Raw genomic sequence first — 26,357 nt, forward strand, 5'->3', positions numbered from 1 at the left:
ATTTAAAAAGTATTGCTATCTAAATATAGGAAATTCAATAATTTGTTTCTTCAGAAGAGTTTTAATTAGACAGAAAAACTGCTGTAACATGAAAAATACTGTTCCAGGAATCAGGGATATGGTCTAGTTCTAGATGGATAAATGCAGAGATCTTAGTATGTCCATGTCAACTTTGGAGAAATGAAGATGTCTACAGTATTCTACAACAAGCTGAAAGAACTAAGTAAAATAAGAACAAACATAAATTGTTCACAGAAATATTCATGTGAATACTGATTTTCTGGTAAATTTTTTTATTTAAAAGACCTATTTCTGCTGGGTGTGGTTGTACACACCTGTAATCTCACCTACTCAAGACACCAAGGCAGGAGGCTTATAAATTCATGGCTTGGCAAGTTAGTTACACCCTGTCTCAAAAATAAAGGGCTAGGGATATAAATTAGTGGCAGAGTGCCCCTTCTTTCAATCCCTAGAATCAAAGGGAAATTTTTTTTTGTATTAAAATCACAAACTTTTTTTCCCACAAAATTTGAATGTTAAACTGATCTAGATGAGTCATCTAATTCACTCTCTATCAAGGTAAGTACTGTTCCTCAAAGATGCAAAAATTATTAAAATTCAAAGGACAAGTAAAATTTTGACAATTAGCATGTAACTGGTTGCTTAGGTAGGCTTTTTAACCTATTTACTGTTTTTACCCAAAGGTATTTTTTTTCCCCAAAAAATCATGGGATTATGGATTAAATAATTTTTTTCCATTTGATTTTTTACATTGTGTACACTATTTTTAAACCACCCAAAGGATGTTTATTCCTCCCATAGCACTGAATACCATACTTCATTTCAGGTAGCCCACTGAAGATTTCTTTGCGGCTTAGTTCAGAAATCCCATTTCCAATAAATACTTTTGTTCCATCAAATTCTTTGTCTCCTTTCTTACATTTCCCTTTAATATCGGAGTACACAGAAATAACATCTCCAGCTTTCATAACTAGGAAAGGAAGAAAACCAGATTACATTAACCCATGTTCTAGGAGAATAACAAAACGTTCTTCAAGCTACAATCAGGGTCTCTAGGGACATAAACAATGGAAATAAGCCATTTAAATTTGCTAATTATCTCAATATAATCCTTACAGAGAAATCTTTTGGCTTTAAAATATTCCCAACAATAAATCTAAATGGAGAAATTTTTCAGTGAAAACAAAAGAGTAGTCTTTAAAACATCCTTTTAGTTGGAAATGTTCAACCGAGCAAAGGAAGATATTTTCCATATAAATTATGATCCCCAAACCTCACATTCTTTAAAAGATTTCCTGTAAATCTTTGTATCTTAGCTTAATATGCAAAAGCTCTTTAAGTTTCCTTCCAAAGGAAGATTCCTCAAAAATGTATGCTAAGAGCTGGGCATGGAACACATGTCTGTAACCCCAGCAGCTTGCGAGGTTGAGGCAGGAGGATACTGAGTTGAAAGCCAGCCTCAGCAACAGCAAGTCGCTAAGCAACTCCAAGGCCCTAAAACATTGTCTCTAAATAAAATACAAAATAGTGCTGGGAATGTAGCTCAGTGATCCAGTGCCCCTGAGTTTAATCCTCGATATGAAAAACAACAACAAAAATAATGTATGTTAAGATTCCTCAAAACGAAATTTCTAAAAAAAAATTAATTTGAAGGCCAGACAAAAACAAACATAGGCCCAATCTGGTCTGCAGGAAGTAGTCTGACAATTCTGATGTAGATCAAAATATTTACTTCCTCTGCAAGATAATCAAAGCCCAGAGAAGAATAAGATTGCAATAGATTAAAACTTGTGGCTTAGTGGCAGATTGCTTGCCTTGTATGTGTGGGACACTGGGTTTGATCCTTAGTACCACATAAAAATAAATAAATAGTGCCTTGTGATTTCAAATCCAATAAGATACCAGTTAACCATGGGATCTTAACTTAGTAAGCATATGCAATATGCTGTCAACTGAGTGAATAAATTAAGAATATCACATTTCACCTAATGTTCAGATTCCAAGTTCTACATATTACCCTCACAAATTACACGAGAGAAGCCTGAGGTTAAGGCAACAGAGTTGAGAATACAAAACAGAATCTCACTTACACTGTCTACTAATCAGTAATGACTCCTTAAACAAATATCACCATGTAAATACTTATGTGCAGAGAAAACAATTGTCAGAAAGCTTTATGTGCATGCTTACTTTGTTAGTCCTTATCAGGTAAACTCCTCACTGGCTATGTTAAATGCTAAGCTTGAAAAATACATAACAAAGGTAAATTTGAACAACATCTCAATGAAATATACCAAATTTTCCATTTGAAAATACACATGATTTTTAGGGAACCCTAAAACTTATACTTACATTTTGAAGCTGACATGATTCCTGGAACATAGACATGAGCTCCTCTTAATACTGCATTACCACATTGGGCTCCAACGATGGCTTCATACTGCTGTCTTTTTATATTCTTTCTATGAATAGTAAAAGAAATTTAACAGTAATATTCCTCCAACACCTACAAATATTTTCAATGTTTCAGTATGAACTCTACATAAATAATTTCTTTAGCCTCGACTTTCCTGAATAAACAAGAGAAAGCTGAATTGAAAGGAATAGAAAAAAACAACAACAACAAAAAAAACCCTGAGCATTTGAGAAAACAATTGAAAGAGGTCCATCTAGTGGAAGGAAGGAGAGTGGCATAAAAATCTGTTAATCACTTAATAAGCATTACTATTTTCATATTGCACTGTGATACTTTTGCTGCTTTCAAAGACTAAAACAGAGAAATATGCAAGAAATTAAAAACATTTCTAGGGCCGAGGATGTGGCTCTGTGGTACAGTACTTAACATGAGTGCAGCACTGGGATCAATCCGAAGAGAACACACAAAAGAAGAGGAAAGAGTAAGATTTCTAAAGTGGTAAATTGTTGCATGGAAAATTGTGATTTTTTTAAAAATCTAGACAGATAAATCTTTTCTATACAACATTTTTGAGTTCTTTTTCAATTTCTCATATTCTTTATACCACTAAAATCTGGCATCATTTCTAATATTAGGTGAGATTTTTTCCAAAGATCAAAGGTCCTAATGTGATCAATCTTCAATAAAAATTCTGAGCAGAGTCTCTCATGAGCTTCCCTGGTTGGCAACATTTCACACATGAATCATGTCCCATAATCTTTCCTTGAAATCCAATTATCAAACCTCACTACACTTCTCAACTTTACACTACCTGATCCCACCTATTCACATTGCTCAAGCACACCATGGTTTCTACTTGCCTTGCACTCTACCCATTGGCAAGTTCATTATTTCAATAATCACTTGGTTGATAATCCCAAATAGCTGAGATTATCAGGCACATGCCAGTAGTACCAGCTACCTGGGAGGCTCATATAGGAGAATCACTTGAGCCCACAAGTTTAATAGCAGCCTAGGCAACAGAGCAAGGTCCAATTTTACTGAAATAATAAAGCCACAAATTCTAATGTTCAGTCTTTCTAGACTGATATTTTGAATTACTTGCAGGTAGCTATATATAGATGTCTCAGAGTAACTTCAAACTCAGCAAGTCTCACACAATATTTTTCTCTCCTATATTCCTCAGATGACCTCAAATCGTCTTTTTTTTTTTTTTCTTGTACCAGGGTTTAAACCCAGGGGTGCTCTAACACCTCTCTTGCTCTAACACCCTCTAACCATGTGAGGATACAGCAAGACCTCACCAAGCACCTGCACCTTATTCTCAGATTCCCCACCCACTGGAACTGTGAGAAATTTCTGTTCTTTATAAATTACTATCCCAAAATACGTTTGAACCTCTTCTTCCTAAGCCTTGACTTTCCTTGAGTTATGGAATGCTACCTCAAGTTTTGACTTTTTTTTTTCTTTTGGGTACCAGGGATTGAGCTCAGGGACACTCCACTATTGAGACACATCCCCAGCCATATTTTGTATTTTATTTAGGGATAGGGTCTGAGTTATTTAGCACCTCACAGTTGCTGAGGCTGGCTTTGAACTCACGATCCTCCTGCTTCAGCCTCCTGAGACAATAGGAGATGTGTGTCACCATGCCCAGCTTGACTGACTTCTTGGGTCTAGCACCTGACTTCACACATACATCATCTCTTTACTTGTTACTGATGCAGTTTCCTTTTACCTTTAATTACTTTCAGAACTTTATGTCTTTGGTGTTCTACAGTTTCACTCTGAAGTACTTAGACATGCATTGTTTTACTTTTGGGTTCAGACTTGTACTTCTTAAATTTGTCTTTCATCAATTCTAGAAAATTCTTAATGCTTTCATTATAGTCTTTTCTCCATTATTTCTGTTCTTTCTATCTAGGACTCATTAGAAATATAAGCTGTCTTTTCATTCCATTTACCATTAATCAATTTCAATTTCATATTTCTAATTTCTTTATCTCTGCTGCATTCTGGATCATTTCCTGAATCATCACCTAATTCAATAATTGTATCAGTTGGGTCTAAGTTTAGTTTGTGGAGTGAATTCTTAATTTTAACAATATTTCTATGAATTATTTATCAATTCTACCTTTTTGTCTTATTCTTTTGTTTTTAATCAGTTAGGAAAACTGATTTATATCCTCTACCAGAAAGTTCTGTTAGAATTTAGGGGACTCTATTTCTGTAGTCTACTGAACACACTAATTTTCACTATGATAGTCTGATTCCTAAATTATCTTTTAAGGATGAAAAAAGTGTGAGGCTTGGCTTAAAAGTGTGCCATTCTAGAATGATTTTGATTGGTTTGTGCCAAGTAGTGGAAGAATTGGCTTGGAACCCAATTTATATGTCAATTTCCCAGAATGTAGATTTCAAGACCATTTGAGTAATAAGATTTGAATTCCAAGCCTTTGTGAGGTATGGAACCATAGTGCATTATCAGAATTTTTTTTCTCTAACCTAGACCCTAACAGAGACACTCCTTGCCTCCTAATTCCTGTCTCATAATGATTGCTGGACAGATCGCAGTCCCCAGTGTTAAACCCATATTAAAAATCAAAGACTCTAAATTTAAAAAACAATCAATGGCCAGATACAGTGGTGTACTATTGTAATGCCAGCATCTCAGGAGGTTTCGATGGGAGGACTGCAAGTTCAAGGACAGCCTCAGTAACTTAGCCAGACCCTGTCTCAAAATTGAAAAAATGTGTTGGGTATGTAGCTCAGTGGTAAAGTTTCCGTTAGATCTCCAGTACCAAAAAAAAAAAAAACCATAAAAACCATGAATGACATTCTTTCTCCAAATCTCACCCCTCTAATATTACTCTAGATGCTTACTGCTTTATTTTCCCCATTACTCTCTATTCCTAATTTCTAAATACTTTACTATTACTCATCACTCGACTGCTTTATTTTCCCCATTACTCTCCATTCCTAATTCCTAAATATTTTACTTTATTACTAATCACTTGGCTATGCATTTTACGACCCATTTTATTTTTTTATTACATTCCTAGGTATATGTAGAAGAAATGTATTCAGGTTATTTCATTTACCATACTGTTGAACTAAAAACTAAAATTCCTAACTTCTCCAGCTCTGCAATTCATTTTTTTTTAAAGAAAGCTTTTTGAAATTTTGATTGTAGTCTAAGAAACACAAAATACAGGGGCTGGGGCTCAGTGGTAGCGCGCTTGCCTCGAATGCGTGAGGCACTGGGTTCGATTCATTTATAAATAAAATAAATGTCCATCAACAACTAAACATTTTAAAAAACAAAACAAAAAAACACCAAATACAACAACCCACTCCACCTACATGGCTCCATGTGTGTGGACACACATTTTTATCATTTCATGAAACAACTCCTTTATTATACAAATTTTAAGGACATAAATATCCATTTAATTCATAAAAAATTGACTTCACAACTCGCTAATGTAAAACTATTACCAGTATTATATTTCTAAAATACACATCTAATCATTACTCTAACAATAATTCTTTGGCTCCTAGAGTCTATAGGGGAAAATATTCTTAGTTAAAAATATCCTTCCTATTTCACAACCTGTCTCTCCTAACTACAATCTGTCCTTCACCTACCTTTCTGAAAAAAATCAATTCAGCAGCCAAATCTGATCTCTTTTATCATGAACCATCAGGATTTTTATGATTTCAAATCTTTGGGTATGCTTTCTTTGTACCTAGCATACATTCATTTATCCACCTAATCTTATCAGCCTAATTTCTACTCATCTTCAAGCTCAAGTAAAATACCTGCTTAGAGAAAATCTTTACAAATTTCTATGTACTCAGTCCTTCATTACCCAATAGCACCTCACTTACACTTTCATCATGTTAATCATACATCTGACTTGTACTACAGTTGCCATTAAGCTGAACAAGTATGACCCATTTGTCTTTGTAATACTTGCACCTTACCCACAGCATAAATTTGTTTAATGGAAACTTGTAATGTTAATTAATGAATTTAAGGAGAGAAAATAATGAATTCTAGAATGGATAGCTACAGAGAAAAGTTAACCTAACAAGCCTGTTTCCCTTTGAAGGGTCTGCTTTTAAGGCTGGCCTTGACTGGCATCTGCAGTTTAGATTTCAGAAGTGTCCCTACTATTAACTGACAAGAGTAGTTCACTGTGCCTACCGCCATAAAAACTGGTGTTTAAGAGGAACACCAGATTTCCTTCTTCCAGTTCAGACTTTGGGTATGTACCAGGCAGAGGATGTTTACATGATGATGTTTTCTGAATAGAAATCTTGGACACTGAGGAAATACAAAAGAGGAAATGTAAGAGTTGGCATAGGCCATAAAACATGTTAAAAGCTTATATTTACTGAGTAAACCAACAATAAGGTGCAATAGTACACAATAAAAACTGGAGGAAAAACAGTACAAAGACACCTAATTAAAACTATTAAGAGCTGGGGTTGTGACTAAGTGGTAGAGCACCTGCCTCATAAGTGTGAAGCACTGGGTTCAATTCTCAGCACCACATAAAAATAAGTAAAATAAAGTTTTATTAACAAATAAAAAAATTATTTTAACGATTAAAATAATTAAAAATGAGGGGCTGGGGTTGTGGCTCAACAGAACACTCGCCTAGCATGTGTGAGGCACCACATAAAAAAAATAAAATAAACGTATGTGTCCAACTACAACTAAAAATAAATACTAAAAAAATTTAAAAATAATATTAAAAATGAAGTAACTATAAATTAAACAATTATGGGAATGTCTCATTAAAACAAACAACAAACTACATAGCACTTTTTATCTTTGTTTTGCTTTTAAAAAAATTGTTTTTCTTGTGACACTTTTTATTTTTTAACTGCACATTTTAACAACTCTTTAACAGAAGATGGATAAAACTGTGATATTAAGGGATACTGTTATATGTCAATCTATTTCTTTTCAGAAAGACTGCCATCTTTATTGAACCAGCAGTTTTTATGCAATTACTTTGAAATTCTATTGATTACCTTATAAATTCATATAAATTAAAATTTTAAAGTGCTTATTATGGACTGACTGTGCATCCTATCCAAAATCCGCACTGAAACCCTAATCCCAATGTGATGATATTTGGAGGTGGCTTTGGGAGATAATTAGGTAAGATGGTAGAATCCCATGAATGGGATCAGTGCCTTCATAAGAGGAACCCAGACAGCTCACCGTCTTTTCACAATGTATGGAAAGGACCAGAAGTCAGTCACCTACAATCCAGGAGTAGACTCTCACCAGAACCCTGTCACCCTATCTCAGATTTCTAAGCTCCAGAACTGTAAGCTGTAAACTAAAACAATACTGATATTGGTGAAAACGCAACTTTAAAAGATGGAAATCAAGCTAGCTAAAGAAGGCAAATCTAGCCTCATTTGGATCAAGAGATATGTATTCAATTATGAAAAAGGGGAAATTTTATTCTAACCTATTTGAAATATTGTGTTGAAATTTTGTTTTAATGAAGAAGGGAGAACTAAGAAAATATAGAATTTAAAATTACAAATTCAAGTCAGGCACTGTGGTGCATGCCTGTAATCTTAGTGACTCAGGAGGTTGAGGCAGGAAAATCACAAATTTGAGGCCAGCCTCAACAATGTATCAAGAGGTTCTCATTCAAATGAGTTTAAAATAAGGGGGAAAGAAAACCCTGTCTCAAAATGAAAAGGACTGGGGATGTATCTCAGTAGTACAGCACCTGTGGGGACAATCCTTAGTACCATCTCACCCCCAAAAATGTTTCAGATACAATGTTCTAAATACTCTTGTGACCTCAGTTAACTACACAATTAACTAAAGCCCCAAACAAAAAACAGTGTGAACTACAAACTTTCACAGAGAACCTACATTTTTTAATCAGCTCTGCTCACCAGGACTAGAGCTGTGCTATCACAATATCTGATGAAAGTATTTCTGAAAAAAAAGTCAAATTAATCATCTAGGCTTTCTCTTCACCACATTCTATGTCATTCTTTAGCAAATGGCATACTAGGATGCAACCATGTTCATTCATGAGTTACAAGTAAAAAAGATTCAGTCAACATTAAACACAGACCCTATAGTGAGTAGTACAAAAAAACCTTAATAAGCAAAAAGCACATAAATATGAACAATAAAGTTTCAAATATGTCTATTTTTAAATAAGCTTAAAGAACATCTAAAAAGGAAGAACAGCAACAAAATACAAAAGTGAACTAGTAAAACTGAATGCAAAAAGCAAAACATATGAAATAAAAAATTAGAAGTATTGCAAACACTTACTGAATATATACAATGTATCATGAACTATTCTAAGCAATTATGTAAGCCTCACAACAATCCTATGATTAGAAAGTATTTTTAATTTCCATTTTAGAGATAAGTAGAGATAAGGAAAGCGAAGTACGGAGGAGACAGACAACTTATGTGCTACACTATTTATGAGAGCCACTTCTAAAACAGTCCATTATTGACCAAATTATGTTGTTACACTGTTACACTGTGTGCATGTACTAATATACAACAACAAATTCCACCATATGTACAACTATTATGCATCAACAAAAAGTGAAAAAAAAAAGTATTTAAAAAAAATTTTTAAAAATAAAACAGTCCATGACCAAAACAAGCACAGATTTTTGACCCAGGAATTCCATGTAATATGTAGTACTCTGTGCACATGCTTAGGCAAGTCCACAAATAATCAATGCAACACTTAGCAACAGTGGAAAGCAGGAAAAAACTAAATGTCTTTCAACAGACAGTTGAAAAAATTAAGCTCAATCATAAGATGTACTATATATATAGCTATTTAAAATAATATAATGATACATAAATCACAGAAAATTATATCATGGAAAAATATTCATAATAGAGTCTTAAATAAACAGAAAAACAATTGTAAAACATTACACACAGGATTTTCTTTCTAAAAATATATACAAATGAATGCAAACATGCATTCAGGTGTGCAGTTGTAAAGATAAGCTGTCTGGAAAAATATGAATTTGATGCTAAGATAATCAGAATTGGTGAGAAAGTAGATAAAAATTAAATTGTCGCTTTTAAATTTATGTATAATTCTAAATTTGTACAATAAATTTGCCTTTTATAAAGAGGAAACCCTAATTGTTACCTATTTTAAAAAGTATTAATCTGAAGAATAAGATTATTTCAACAGAATGAGAAGTGGCAAAGTTTTGAACCTATGAACAGCAATGTTGTATCCTCATAAGGGGTGTAGTCTTAAAAGATCTGTCTGTAATACTACAGTATTACAGTAGTTGAGCAGTTCAAAAATCAAGAAATGGCAGAAATCAGAACAGTAATTTCCTAGTAGGGTAGCATAATCCAAGAAAATTTTCTGGGCTGATAAAAATGCTCAGTTCCTGGGTGGGGCGAGTTTTGGCTATACAGTTGAATATTTGGCAAAGCTCAAACTGTACACTGAAAATCTCACTATTTCACATATAAATCTCACCTTAAACTAATCAGATTTTGAAGTTAATCTATTTTTTTAATTGTAAAAAATCTATGCTTGTAGTAAAAAACAAAACAGAAGTGTTACAAATAAAAATCTTTTATTCCTCCCCTTTCTCCCAATCCAACTTCCTCAGAGTTAAGCTACTGTTCATAGTTAACTGGTTATAACTTCCAAACTTTTTTTCATATGTAAAGAAGCATACACAAATGTGTAGCTGTCATTTTCTTAACTACAAATAAAGTAATTATTCTAAGTACAACTATTTTGTGTATGTGTGTGTTTGGGGAAACAAACCCATGTCCTTGTGCTTGCTAGGCAAGCCCTTGACCACTGAACTGTATCCCTAGCCCATTTGTTTTTAACACTTAACATATCATTAACATCTCATCTTATTGGTACATAAAATTCTTCCACCTTAAAAGACATATAATATTCTATTGCATGGATAAACCAATAATTAACCATTCTTCTACTGGCCACTAAATTACTTTAAAGCTTTAAAAAAATCTTTATTTTGTACCATAATAGTGACTTTAAAATTCTTCTTGGAGCCTGTATAATAGCACACACCCATCATTCCAGAGACTGGGGAGGCAGGAAGATTCAAGTTTGAGGCCAGCCTCAGCAACTTAGCAAAATCTTCTATCAAAATAAAAAATGAAAAAGGACTGGGGATGTAGCTCAGTTGTATGGCACTCCTGGGTTCAATTCCAGGACCAAACAAAGAAAAAAATGGTCCTTAGGTAAAGAATTCTGAAAGCCTGTTTTTCAATTTATGTCTTCCAAATATATAAATGAATTAACCAATGCCTGGTACACAGTAAGTTAACATAATTGTGAATTGTGGATAAAATTTTATAAACACATCAGTTCTAAAAACAAAAAAAATGGTATTTTGGTGCAGTTCAAAAACCAGTTTAATTCACCACTGGAATCTCATAATAAATAAATGAAATAAAGCTTCTCAGAAAGTGGAAAAAATTTAAAAATTTATCATTGCACAAAATAAAGTTAAGGTGTTTTATTACCAAGGTCCTACCACCCATTCCTAGTCTTCTTTAGTGTTTCCCATGACAAAGTTTACATTTATCAATTTATAAATTCCTGTTTATCTATGGAGAAACTGTTGAGAGCCACAGCCAAAGGGGCCCCAGCAAACTTCCAGCTGCCAGCAAACTTCCAGCTGCCGGCTGATGATTGGCTCACAGCAGCCCCAGCAACATCTAGCTTAGTGGCCCCGCCCTTCAGACTGCCAGCTGATGATTGGTTCACAGAGGCCCCAGCAACATCTAGCTGATTGGCTCCTCTGCAGTGATGTTCATTGGGCGGTTTCCCTGCCCTTCAGACTGCCAGCTGATGATTGGCTCACAGAGGCCCCAGCAACATCTAGCTGATTGGCTCCTCCGCGGAGCTGCTCATTGGGGGACTTCTTTGGCTCCGCCCACGCGACCCAGCCAATCGGCCTCAAGAACAGGAGGATTGTGGGAGGTGGAGAGGTTTGTGTGGTGTGAGAGGCTTGTGGGAAGCCGGTGGTGGCAGTTGGGCTCTGAGGGGTTTTCCCTGAGGAGCTCTTTTCTTTGGTGTTTTTAGTTCTAAAAATAAAGTTTATTTCTTTTGACAAGTGACTCCTGAATTGTGCCCAGCCAGACTGCGGCATTTGGTGGCCCGCACGGGGAGCGACTGAGGGTAAGTAAACTGCTCGCCCCTGAGGGCAGGGCGAGAGGATGGGTAGCCATTCTAAGATTCCTCTTTTGTTTTGCTTCATTTTTGTTTTAACTTGCCTGTCCCTGGAGAAACCGCTCACATCTGAGGAAAAACTATTTGCGTCTGAGGAACAGATAGGGAGAAAGGACGGATGCACATGTCAGGAGGATAGAAAGGCTGTCATAATGATTTTGTGTGGTTCCATTTTTATTTCATTCTGTCTCAGTTTTGTTTGGGGTTATCTTGTTGGGTTGTATTATAGTAGAAATACGGGAACAGAAATTAGTAAAAAACAAACCAAAAGACTGTTAAGTAAATTGTTAGAGGAAGGAGGCATCCCAGTAAAATCAAGTGCAGTCAGGGCATACGTTGATACAATACAACAATGTAGCCCATGGCTTTTTAAGGAGGAGTTGTTAGATATATCACAATGGAACCATCATGGTGAAGATTTAAAAAGAATAGAAAAGAACAACCCAGGGACTCTGCCAGTTGGCACATTGCCATTGTGGACACTCGTATCTGGTTTGCTTAGTCCAAAGCCTTCAATTCAGACAAAGGTAGAGGAAGGAGAAGACATATTGATTCAAGTAAAAGAGAAGGTCTCTCAAATTAGTCAGAAAGAGGAAAAGATTCCAGTAAAAGAGAAGGTCTTTCGAGCTAGTGAGACAGAGGAAGGAAGTTTAGAGCAGAAAAATCCATCAGGGGAAAAGTTACAACAGGAGACTGCTAATAACACCTTTCTATCAGAGAGTGTAAGTGTCCAACCAACAGCACCACCTCTACAGGAGACTGCTACTAACAGCATTCTATCACCAGAGGACATAAGTGTCCAATCAACAGCACCACCTCCATATGCTAGGAGGCTCCCAACCCCCGCAGTTGATAGTTGGGATCCTGAGACAGGATCTCAAGTATGCCCTGTATTTGAGGTAGGAGGGCAGCGAATTTACCAGGGTTTAAATTTCAAAACAGTGAAGGAGCTAAAAGAGGCTGTAACAACCTATGGTCCTCAAGCACCCTTCACTGTAAGCTTAGTCGAATCCATTACCAACTTAAGCATGACGCCAGCAGATTGGGCTAATATGTGTAAAGCTGTGCTAAATGGAGGACAATATCTGTTATGGAAGGTTGCCAATGAGGAATTTTGCAAGGAGACGGCTAGGCGAAATGCAGCAGCTGGTTATTCTCAGAGAAATCTAGATATGTTGTTAGGAAAGGGACCTTATGAAGATCGGCAGCAACAAATTGCATATGATCCTGGCGTATACTCACAAATTGCTGTAGATGCAGTTAAGGCATGGAAGACTTTACAAGGACATGGAGGTTTACAAGGTCAATTATCTAAGATAATACAAGGAGCCAATGAACCTTATGCTGAATTTGTAGATAGGCTTATTCAAACAGCTACCAGAGTTTTTGGGAATACAGAACAAGCAATGCCATTAATAAAACAACTGGCTTATGACCAAGCGAATCGTTGGTGCAGAGATATCATTAGACCATGGAAACAGGAAGATTTAAACACATATATTAAATTATGTAGAGACATTAATGAACAAGAGCAAGTCATGGCAGCTGCAGTAAAACAGGCTTTAGATGCCAGAGACATTAATGAACAAGGGCAAATTGTGGCAGCTGCAGTAAAACAGGCTTTATATACCAGGCCAAGAACATGCTACAATTGTCAACAAACAGGACATTTTAAAAGGAATTGCCCCATAGGAGGAGGGTTTAACAAAACTAGGTATCAAAGGAGTAGAATACCGGGTATTTGCCCACGATGCCGTAGAGGGAGACATTGGGCTAATGAATGCCGTTCTCAAACCACCATAGAGGGTACTCCATTATCAAAAAACGAACAAGGACAAGGTGTTTATCCACAATATCGTGGACAAAGGCATCGGGCTCCATTGCCAAAAAACGGACAGGGGGCCCCAATGCTCCGGGGCCCCAAACCACAAATATACGGAGCACTGGAGGAACCCAGCAACCCCATCAGGGTAGTGCCCAGGACACATTGTCCATCAGATCCCTCACCAGACAAACCAGAGGGAGTGCAGGGTTGGACATCTGTGCCTCCGCCAGATCAGTACTAACTCCAGAGATGGGAGTTCAAATCATTCCCACAGGGGTAAAAGGACCTCTTCCCAAAGGAACAGTAGGCTTATTATTGGGACGCAGCTCTTCTACTCTAAAAGGACTTTTGATAAGTCCTGGGGTAATTGATCCCGATTATGAAGGTGAAATAAAAATTATAGCCAGTTCTCCAAAGGGTATATCAGTAATTTCACCAGGAGATAGAATAGCACAGTTACTAATAATACCAAGCCTACATGATAAATTTTCCAGTCATGCTGTAGAAAGAGGTTCCAAGGGATTAGGCTCCACAGGTGTAGATTGGGCTATGCTTTCTTTAAATTTAGATTCTCGCCCCATGCTAAAACTAACTATTCAAGGACATGAATTTAATGGGCTACTGGATACAGGTGCAGACCTTAGCATCATCTCTCGTCAAGAATGGCCAAAACATTGGCCATTACAACAAGCCACTCAAACGCTTCGAGGCCTAGGAGTGGCAACTAATCCTGATAGAAGCGCAATGGTATTAGATTGGAAGGATCCTGAAGGATGTGAAGGAACTATACAGCCATATGTATTGGATCATCTTCCCGTAAATTTATGGGGACGAGATGTCTTAGATCAATTAGGTTTGACATTAACAAATAACATCAATCAAAATGCACCCACTATTATGACTAGACAAGGTTTTAGGAAAGGAAAAAGATTAGAAAAACAAGAACAAGGTATAGCAGCACCAATACAAATAGATCAAGGAACAGACAGACATGGGTTGGATTTTCAGAAAGGGCCACTGAGACAATAAAAATTACATGGAAATCAGAAAGACCAGTATGGGTTCCTCAGTGGCCCTTGACTAAAGAAAAGATACAAGTAGCCCATGATCTGGTCAAACAACAATTAGCAGAAGGACATATACAACCTTCTGTATCTCCCCATAATACTCCCATTTTTGTCATCAAAAAGAAATCTGGTAAATGGAGATTATTGCAAGATTTAAGAGTCGTTAATAATGAAATGGTCATTATGGGACCTGCTCAGTCGGGGATTCCTCAATTGTCTGCTTTGCCAAAAACTTGGTATGTTTTAGTTATAGATATTAAAGATTGTTTTTTTTCAATTCCAATTCATCCTGAGGATAGTCCACGTTTTGCATTTACTATCCCTGCACTAAATCATGAAGGTCCTGATCAGAGATATGAATGGAAAGTACTCCCTCAAGGGATGGCTAACAGCCCAACTATGTGTCAAATTTATGTTAACAAAGTAATCCAGCCACTTAGAAATCAAAATCCTGAACTACAAATATTTCACTATATGGATGATGTATTATTAGCACACAAAGATAAAAACACATTGCTAGAATGTTATGCCACACTTACAAATTTATTAAAAAATTATTAAACTTCACATTATCACCAAAGAGTAAAAAACAATCCTGTGATAAATCTTTATTTAGAAAAAATATAATTTGAAAATGAAACAGTCACAAACCTAGGTCCAATAACAGGAATAAGTAAGACATCCTGAAGGTCTGGATGTTGAAGAACAGGAACAATTAATCCATTAAGCTGCTGTTTAAAACAAACACAAAATTATAAAGAAATCAATATAAAGCTTGATTTGGAGCACTTTCATTTTTTTCCATGGGATATGGGGAGGGCACCTCAAAATAACATTTTCTTTAAAATTCTGATGTATTCTGACTTTTTTAGGGGGAAGGTAAGTATTGGGGATTAAAGCTAAGAGTACTCTACTATTGAGCTAGATAAACACAGCCCTTTTTATTTTTAAGGCTGGCCTTGGACTTTTTTTTTTTTAAGAGAGAATTTTTAATTTTTTTTTTTTTTTTTAGTTTTCGGAGGACACAACATCTTTATTTGTTATGTGGTGCTGAGGATCTAACCCAGCGCCACAGGCATGCCAGGTGAGCGCGCTACCGCTTGAGCCACATCCCCAGCCCTAACTTGACTTCTTTTGTAAGACTCAATTTTGCTTACTGTTTCACTTCACAAACACAAACTATAAGCTGGTCATAGTGATGCATGCCTATCATCCCAACTACTCAGGAGCCTAAGGGGAGGATTATATGCTCCAGGCCAGCTGAGGCAACTCTCAAAATAATCAATTCTAATACTTAAAAAAAATTTAAAAATAATAGAAAAGAACTGGGATGTAGTTCAGTGATTGAGCACCAAAGTTCAAACTCCAGTACCAAAAATAAATGAACACAAACCACATTTACCTTTCAGGACTTACTTTGAGTATATACCTCTAATATAGAATTAAATGTAGTCACTTAAAAGTTTCTGAATAGGATATTAAATATTGAAATTACCGAATACTAATTAATATACAATATTAACACCAGAAGCCATGTCAATTTTAATGAAGGAAACAAATGCTTTTGGCAGTTCAGAATTTTCAGTATCCTCTATATTTGGTTGGTTAGACTGGAAATAAGCACAAAACCAGCACTACAGGTGGTGGATGGAATCAGCTCACATAGGCCCACAGTGTGTGTCCTTCCCAAATTCCATAGCCACACTGGTAGCTTGAAACTGACCATTGTGGGAGTATTTAAACCACCGATAAGGTTATATTTCCCAGAAAATTGCCTGTTAAATATGTAGCAGCATACCACTGTTGCAGGCAGATGACTTGTCACCCCATGCAGAATGAAGAGCAAATGGAACAATGGATTGGATAACAGGACTATGTACAGTATTACAGGAAAATATGCAAATATTGAGAACAAGTCTATGCCAGGTAGGCTAGGAATTAACAACTCAACTTCACATACTATATGAAAGAACAATAACAATAATACTTGCATTGCTATGTAGTATTCTAGCTAGAAAACACTTGTAAAATCAACTTATTTCTAACTAGATAAATGTAAACATGTTACATATTTTAGAAATGAAAGTTTCTAAAATTTCTAATATTTCTACCAAGTCAGTATCTCCCTTGACTTCTGCATTTTCCAAAGGATGTTTTTGATTGTAACCACATTTAACAATGAGTAATCTGATGGATAAACTCCTTTTCTCTCTCCCTGTTGGGTATCAACTAAACAGATCTGAGAAGATAATAAATTGTGTCATTTCTTTTTGTTTTATAAATACTATTTGCTTTATAGTATAGAAATATTTTATATAGAGATCAACCCTTCCCAAATCAAAGGTTTTCTTCTTTCCTTTTCTATTAGAAACTTGTTAAGAGGATACAAAAACAAAACTTTCATAAAATCATACATGTGACTAACTATCAAAGCAACACACAAAAAAACCAAGCATATGATCTGCTTTTACAGTACTAGGAAGTACAATTTACATATCAGAAACTCGCCCATTTTAAAAATAGAATAACTTGCAGTAAATTTAATGTTTTTTTAGTAAATTTTTAAAAAATGTGCAATCAGCATTCCAATCCAATTCTAGATAAATTACACCACCCCACAAAATCCCTCATGATGATCTGCGGTCAAATCCTGTTCCCATTCTCATACATTCTCATACCACTAATATTTCTTTATAAATTTGCCTTTTCTGAGCCAGGCATGGTGGCACAGGCCAGTAATCCCAGTAATCCCAGTAACTCAGGAGTATTGCAAGTTCAAAGCCAGTCTCGGTAATTTAGCAAGGCCCTGTCTCAAAAAAAAAAAAAAAGCTGGATATATGGCTCAGTGGTTAAGTGCTCCTGGATTAAATCCCTAGTACAAAAATAGATAAATAAAATTGCCTTTTCGGGAAATTTCATATAGAGTAATATTATGTCTCATTTTTATCAATAATGTTTTGATGTTAATCCACTTTATTGCATTGATTAATTACATGTACTGTAGAACAATATTCCACTGTATGAATATTTTACATTTGTCCATCACTCGTTGATAAACATTTGGATTTATCCCCTTTTGACTTGTGAATAATGCCACAATGAATAGTCATGTTCAAGAATATGTATGGCCATGTTTTTACTTCTTTTGGGGAAGATTCATAGGAATGGAATTGCTGGGCTGCACAGTAAATTTGTATTAAAGATATTACCAAAATTGTTTTCCAAAGAGATTACACCATTTTATATTACCAGCTGTAATTTACAAAAGCATCCAATTTCCTCACAACTCTATCAGCTATATGAAATTTAAAAATTTTGAATTGCAATATATGTTCCAGAAAAATTTATGACAAATTACCTAGTACCATACTACTTGGGACATCTCTGCAGGACACACATGGAATTTGGAATGTGGAAATAGAAAATTTAAACTAGTCAAAACTAGACTTAGTTCTTCTAACTAAGTTCTTCCTAGACTTAGGTATACAGTTTCCCATCTAGTGCCTAAGACTCAGGCTTTACTGTTCAATCCTAACCTTTAAAGAAAGAGACCCAAATCTCTGAGTGACAGTCCTAAAATCCTAGTCCATGAGATCTTAGATTTCCATCAGATTGTGATACACCCAAGTTTTTGGAACAATTTGTTAGAAATGAAAATGATCTAATCTACTTGAATTATACACACCTCAGATGGGCTTCAGAACAGTTTCTTTTCTACTAGACAAAAATATACGTACGAGAGTAGTCATTTAAGAAGCCTAGTCATTTTATGAACTGCTTATATTTTACCTGTTATTACACTCAATATTACTTTCTATTTATTATATTGTTTTTTTCTCATATATTTATCTTCTTACAACATGAAACTTATCGAATGATTCTTAAAGAGACCATGAAACATTCAATAGTGTAATAAGATTGAAGGAAAAAGAAGAAATGAATCAATACCATTGCTAGATAACTGTTTTGAAAGCAAAGACGACAAGTTAAATAAGATACTACTTTTCTGGCTAGAAATCAAAAACAGTCATTTTATAATATTGTCTTCACTTACGAAGTATCATGCCAAAAATATTTTGTCAAAACAACACAAAAGACTTTTTGTCCTATTTTAAAAGTATTTTCCTCATCTAATTCAGAATGAGAAGTGCCATATTCAAATTTGTAGTATTACCACTTATTATTCAAGCTTGTGTAATTTAACATCCATTATTCAACTTTCTTGTTTATAAGACTGCAATATTATTATACCATTCATTGGGCTTTACTGTGGACCAATATGACACACTGTGGTAATGTAATTTGATATAATGACAAAAAATTTACACAAACCTTCTTAAGTTCATCTACTAACAGACTTTTTACATGTTGTACTGAGGCTAAATGTGTATTTACTCTGACAGATGTGAATGATGGAGGATGTGACAGGTGATTTAACAGAGCTTCAAATTTTCCTTGTGCATCTTGTTTACTTGAAACAGCTAAAACCTGTGGGGGGGAAAAGAATGTTTATATTTCATCAAAATAAAAATACAGTAAATATGCTTCTACATTTGTTCCATCTAATGAAACATCTTTTAACAATTGTTCAGTTCCCTTTTATTTTGTTGTCTTATGTTAGCAACCTTAAGAAACACATAATACTTTGGAGTTCTTAGGATTAATTGTGGTAATAGACACCTAACAAAATGCCTGACATAAAGGACTTAAAAAAACATTGTAAGTTTCAAAATATAAATATCTTCTACATCTGTTCATATAAATTCAGGATTTCATTCTACTTTAATAACGCTATAACACTGATGGAACAGTTATTTACTAATATATCCTAGAGCAAACTGGAAATATCAATATATACAGAATAAATATCATTGATATACTCACTGTCAAAGATCCTCCAGGGTATCCACTTTTTAATGTAGTATTAAATATAACAAATAGATATCATCCAAAAAAGACTGGCAGAGTAGCAAACATACCTGTCAGAAATGAAGGTATAAAGTCTCACCCGGGTACCCTTGCCATTAAAGCTTTTTAAGGCACCCATTTTCCCTTTTTGTGACTACTCTGAATTTTCATAAGCCACTCATCAGCCTACTAAGTCACTGGTCTTAAAAATTTACTTTCTGTAAGTACTGTTAAAATTTAATATTTCTTTCCCTTCAGTACTTTTTTTAAAGCAAAGGAATGGCTTTTGTTTTTGTAATATCATGTAGTTAGTGGGTATAAAAAAAAGCGATGGTGTCAAAGATATTTGAATCTTTTATACAAGAATGTTCATTTAAAAAGCTGCTGAAAATACAAAAAAAAAACAGTCAGTGGGATGAACAGAGTGCCTACAGAATGGAGCCAATTTTTATCAGACACATCAGATAGAGCACTAATCTCTAGGATATAAAAAACTCAAAAATCTTAACACCAAAACAAATAACCCAATCAATAAATGGGCCAAGGAACTTAACAGACACCTCTCAGAAGATGATACACAATCAATCAACAAATACATGAAAAAATGTTCAACATCTCTAGCAATTAGAGAAATGCAAATCTAAACTACTCTACGATTTCATCTCACTTCAGTCAGGATGGCAATTATCAAGAAAACAATCAAAATAAGTATTGGGGAAAAAAGGCATATTCATACTATGTAAGGTGGTGCAAACAATCTGGAAAGCAGTATGGAGATTTCCTGAAAAATTGGGAATGGAACCACCATTTGACCCAGCTGTCCCACTCCTTGGTTTATACCCAAAGGACTTAAAAACAACAAACAACAGGGACACAGCCACATCAATGTTTATAGCAGCACAATTCACATAGCTAAATTGTGGAACCAACCTAGGTGCCCTTCAAACTGTGATATATATACACAATGGAATATTACTCAACATTAAAAGAGAATAAAATAATGGCATTTGCAGGTAAATGGATGGAGTTAGAGAAGATAAAGCTAAGTTAAGTAGGTCAATCCCAAAAAACAAATGCAAATGTTTTCTCTGATATGAGGATGCTGATCTGTATTATGGGGATGGGGGAGGGCATGGCAGGAATGGAGGAACTTTAGATAGGGCAAAGGGGAGGGAAGGGGAGGGAGGAGGGAGGGGGAGGGAGGGAAGGCCATGGGCCAAGGATGGTGGAATGTGATGGACATCATTACCCCAAGTACCTGTATGAAGACAGAATGGTGTGACTGTACTTTGTGCACAACCAGAGACATGAAAAATTATGCTCTATATGTATAGTGTAAATTGAAATGAATTTTGCTGTCATATATAACAAATTAGAATAAAAAACTGCTGAAAATAATTGCTAAATGCCTCCACTTCTTTAAACACACACTTTATATTTTAATTCCCTTGAAATGAAAATATGTTTTCCAGAGTATAGTCCTTTAATCTTTGAATATAAAATGCAAAAATCAAATCAAAAGGTCCTGGATTCATTAACATATTCAAAAAAGAAGCAAGTAACATTTAAGTGACTTTGATTAGAAAAGTTAAAAGATTTAGAAAAGCAAAGTTACTATAGTAAACACTGTGAAGTGGAATAGAGCACAGCCTTTGCTAACAAAGAGGACTTCTATGCTAGACACTGCCATTAGCAAACAATTAACATTTTGAAGAGTTATTATGCACCAAATGGATTCCAGGTGCTTTCACCTAAGTGTGACACCTCAGCCTTGTATCTTCAGCCATTCTCTATTTTCACGGAAGAGGAAATCAAGGTAAACCATGAGAATTAATGTACTCAGAGAACCACAACGCAAATCAACTGCTTTAGATTCTAAATCTGAAATTTTTTTTCATTACACCTAAATTTATTGCCTTCAGATTTCAAATTGGGTCAGTTACATGATTCCTTGGACCCCAGTCTTCTCACCTATTAGAATGAGAACAGCTGCCTGCAATCCGAGACTGAGGGAAAAGAATCCCAATTGCCTCTACAATTTAGGCAGACGATTTCATAAATTCTTTTTAAAGAGCTGGGTTTAGTCAACAATACCGCAAAAATTTAAAAAACTGCCAAAAAATCGTAAAGATTAAAGTGAACGAGTTTGTAGATCAACTAGCACAACTGATCACATTTACAGGGACACTCAACAAATTACAAAATCCTTTTTAACTTAAGTGTCAGAGGCAGTGCTCCAAGACAGGTGTTTTCTCCTATATAGGACTTAAGTTTTTGAGGACAGGGATCTTTTGTTTACTCTTGTATCCCCTTCAGTGACATAACACTATGGAGTTAGAGAATATTATGCTAAGTGAAGTAAGCCAATCCAAAAAAAAAAAAAAAACAAATGCGAATGTTTTCTCTGATATGAGGATACGTTTTTTATCCCCTTTCCCACTCTTAGAATTAAAACGCATGCCTTATTCACCTCTTGTCTCAGTAAGCATTAATTCCTGTGAAAAGACATTGTCTTTTCTCTTATATTCAGATAGACGAATGGTAAAGAGAAAGTTATAAAGATTTTTATTCAGATTTTCTATTCCTGAAGAATATGTAAGTATTTGAATTTTTAAAAAGTTATCAGATGTATTCGTCTGACCCACCTCCTCATTCATAAAGTTCTCCTTAAGATAGTTTTCAACCTCAGGCCTCAAAGATATTTTAGGAAAAATGGGCAGTTTTTCCCCTCGTATTCAGTTCTCCAAGAGAAACGTTTTTTTCCGTCCCAATTACAGTGTGCAGTATCTTCACAATGAATAGCAACCCACAAAGTCCCGGGACCTTCAGGTGCTCAAGGAAATCGCGACGATCCTGCTGAGTTAAATTCCAAAACGAGGAGGACAGTCCTTGGTTTCCCGAGTGTTAGCTAAATTAAAAGCTGTTTCCTCGCCTCCACCACACCTGGCTTTGATCCTCCAGGTCGCTCGGGGAAGCCACTGAGAGGCCATGCCACTCACTTTGCAAAGACAACTAAGGAAAAAGCCTTAGTGACAGAATCAAGAAAAAGAAAAAGAAAGAACGAAAAACTGGAAACGAGGCTGTCAGCAGCAGCTCCTTTCAGCCTTATATCCTAATTTCCAAACCCGCGCCCTCCAACTTCGCAGCGGTAACCCGCTTCCGGTCTGCGTCACTTCCGTCGTCAGCGGCACACCCCTCCCCTCTGACTACCCAATTGACAGCTGCAAATCTATATTAGGTCACGACTGCGGAGATGCAGGCGGCTCTTGCGCTTGTGACAAGACTTTTGGGGAGACTGCAAAGAGCGCTGTGTCCCACAGAAGATGTGTGGACTGGCATGGATCGAGCGGAAGACGTTCCTAGCCTGAACAACGTTGGCAGGCCATCAGTGTTCTTCTGAGTGACCTCCAAGAATAGGATGAGGCCAGTTTATTTGACCGCATCAGCTCCCTCTGATTTCATGGAATTGTTTGCTAGGCAAGCGCCCCTCCACTGCTCGGAACCCCCATTACCCCCCACCCTCCCGCATCTTGTTTTAACATAGGGTCTCACTAAATTGCCCAGGCTAACCTGTAATGGAGGCTACTCCTGCATCAGCTGTGATTACACGTGTGGAGAAGCACGCCTAGCATCCTAGCACCTGCCTGCCTTATTGTGAATATATCTTTCCCACCTGAGAAAGGAACAGATTGGGAAAAATAAAATTTTTGTTACTTACAAGTGTGGTGTTTATCAGGATTCTTGGGTGACCCATATCTCTGTAATTGTGAAGTATGTGATTTCTAGTGCTGGGCTTGATAGAGTTTAAATTACACTTTGTAACCTCAGGAAAGTTTATAGTTTTGTAACTCATTTTCCTACTTGATATTGTTATTGAAAATTAAATTAGGTAAAATGCTTCAAACACTACTGAAGCTTAGACCTTAATAAATATTAGATAGTGTTATCCATGTATTTGAAGACCACTCAGGAGGGAAAAACTAAAGTCAAGTAAATTCTGATAGACCAGAACTAACTTTTCTATCTCAAGAGGAGTGAAGATAGCAAGTTTTAGGTGTCATGGAAATATGTGTAAGAGGTTCCAACCTAAGGAATGGGGGTTGTAGCAAAGTAAAGAGGGTTACAGTTGGTTTCTAAAGAGGAGAGTACCTAGATAATTTGAGAGATTGGATCAGCTTTAAAAATCTGTGCACAGGTAATTTATGAGCCATAGTGACTGCTACTGATCAAGAAGAGAATCAGCAGATCCCTTGCAGACCACATGTATTCATGTAAATGCTTTCATGCACCTGTTGAAGAGACCCATTTCCTAAATGTGGGAAGGATCATATTTAGCTAGAAAATACAGAAGAGATGTTAATACTCATTGATTGGCTCATGACCAAAGTCACAGACCTAAGATGACTTAGATGTTTTGAAACTCAGGATATTATGGGTCCCCTTGGTGAACATAAAGGAACTTTGTTAGGTTTTTACCAACATACTCTTCCTACTGATAGGGAAGAAATATTAACATTCTTTTGAATAACCTATACCATCTAAAAAGCATTTGTCTCTCTACAGACATTTATTAAAGAAATTATATTGATTTCTTGGGCCATATGGCAAAAGAGAATTTCCTGATGGGAAATCTATCAATTCCAATTCATCTGAAAGCTGACCAACTGCACTAAAATCACAATAAACATTACCTTAAAGATTGAGGAGTTTTTCAAATTATTTTTTAAAGATTTATTCCTAGCTGGCAGAACACACTGTTTCTTGAACACTTCCTTAAAGTCATGAGCAAATTGATCTGAGTAATAAATTAAATTCAATTCTAGCTGCAGCTGGTTCTTCCAAGTATTATCTGTAGTTTAAAATAGTTCTTTCTAAGAAATATTAGATGTAGTTTTTTTTTAAGTTCCTGGAGTTGGCCAATATTTTCCTTCATTGAAGTTTCAGTTTTGTTCTACGTATGCACTTACACATTTTTTTTCTTTATTTTGTTGTAGAGATTTTACTGTAGTTCCCTTTTAATTCAATGAAGTAATTTACAATAACTAGTTAAGAAAAGTCATAATCCTAAAGATAGTTTTATTACCGCTGTTTACCAGTGAGGAGTCCTTGCTTCCCTGAATGCTGAAGTATAACACCAGAGAAGCACTCGAGGCAAGTGCAGAGTGGAGAGTAGAAGCTTTAGTAAAGGACAGAAAAAGAAGACTTCTCTAGGAGGAAGAAGGGGACCCAAAAGGTGGAATCCCTGGAAGGGGAGGTCTTCCCTTTTTTATAGCTAAGGTCTTCTTTCAGCTTTCCCACACTCTTTTGTTTCCCTTTATCTTTCAGTGATAGAATATAGGTGGGAAGGCCTGAAAGGTGGGAGATAGGTGGACTGGAGGAGTAATCTGGGCAGGAAGGGCCTGGGGCAGCTTTGATTAGCACCTCCTGGTTTGCTAACCTTACCTACCTATCTGTAAATCTGGCTTCAGTTTCATCAGGTTGTTTTCTATCAGGACTTTTCTGATTTCCTGTATTCAAAATATATTTATTTTCAAATAGTATTACTCCATAGAATTTGTTATCTCCTCTAGATCAAGGACTACACCAAAATTAGTTTTAAAGATTTTAAGGGATTTAAAAAAATTCAGGGAGAAATTATGTTGCTAAGGGCTATTTTAAAAAATAGATTCTCACAATTCTCTACTTCAATTCTTTACAATTATTCCTACTACAATTTACAGTTGATAAAACATTCAATGTGAACTGAGGTGTGTTTTTTCTAACAACTCAGTATATCAGCATGATTTGTTTAGATAATATACAATATATTCTTTAAACCAATAATATTCAGGTTTTAGTTGGGGCCAGTTTTTCTTCCTTCCAGTTAGTAAAAATCCCAAATTTAAAAGTTTAAATAAAACTTTGTTTCCTTGGTTTCTTTTTGCCCCCAGTGGTACTGGGGTTTGAACCCAGGAACATTACACCATAAACTATTTAATTATTTATTTATTTATTAGTTACATCCCCAGTACTGAGACATGGGCACCTAGCAATTTGTGACAGGATAGTGTAAGGGTCCGGCGAAGCGTAGGGATCCGTACCAGCGCGCTGGGGCTCCGTGCTCACTCAAGAAGGGAGAGCAGCCCAGAGCCCAGAGCAGAGGTCAAGCAGAGCTTAAGTACACTTTTTGGAGAGGGTGGGGGGCTTTGCATACATCAGAACAAATCATCATGAGGCGCGGGAAAATTGAACAACAACTCTGATACATGATTAGTCTATTCATTGGCGGGAACAGGTTGGGCAGGGGTGATTGGTCACTTCTAAACTGGGTACACATTCAAACTGATTGGTTCGGGCCCTGTGACAAACTGCACAGGGCCCTAGGCTGAATGGCCAGTAGGGCGTTGTCTTAACTATCTCAGGAATCTGGGTGTAATAGAGGAACTTAATAGTACCTAGTCTTTTACATTTTAATTCAAGGTTTCCAGCTTAGAATCTTTACCCTTTCAATAGCAAGTTCCAGGCCATGGATTCACTAAATTTCCCCGTCGGGCCTCAAATTTGCAATCATTCTGCCTCAGCTTCACATGTGGATGGGGATTATAAACACATGCCACTGCTTTGACCTATAAATAAAACTTTCCCAGGCCCCCTTGGAGTGTTTTATATTGAACCCAGGGCCTCAGACAGGCTAGGCAGCACTATACCATTGAGCCACATCCTCAAACCCTATAAATATAACTTTTTAAAATGAAAAAAAATTCTAATGTTAGAGCTATCCCATTACCAGGTAAACTGTTCATAGAAAAGGTGTTAAAAATCTAGGCATAGTGCTGTAAACCTGTATTCCCAGCCACTCTGGAGGCTGAGGCAAA

General features: G+C 36.0%; 1 protein-coding gene across 1 annotated transcript in view; it reads right to left on the reverse strand.

Moving 5' to 3' along the window:
* LOC308640169 (tRNA (cytosine(72)-C(5))-methyltransferase NSUN6-like) overlaps positions 1-26,357 on the reverse strand; it is a gene marked incomplete at both ends in the record, with an annotated part of 44,628 nt that overhangs the window by 15,560 nt on the left and 2,711 nt on the right. The window contains 4 exons of the mRNA XM_081312177.1: positions 838-991; positions 2,374-2,483; positions 15,247-15,326; positions 18,928-19,083. Coding sequence (XP_081168303.1) covers positions 838-991; positions 2,374-2,483; positions 15,247-15,326; positions 18,928-19,083 — 500 coding nt within the window. The remainder of the gene's footprint in view (positions 1-837; positions 992-2,373; positions 2,484-15,246; positions 15,327-18,927; positions 19,084-26,357) is intronic.

The sequence above is a fragment of the Spermophilus citellus genome (genome assembly GCF_964194105.1).
Source record: "Spermophilus citellus genome assembly, contig: SCAFFOLD_298, whole genome shotgun sequence".
Classification (NCBI taxonomy): Eukaryota; Metazoa; Chordata; class Mammalia; order Rodentia; family Sciuridae; genus Spermophilus; species Spermophilus citellus.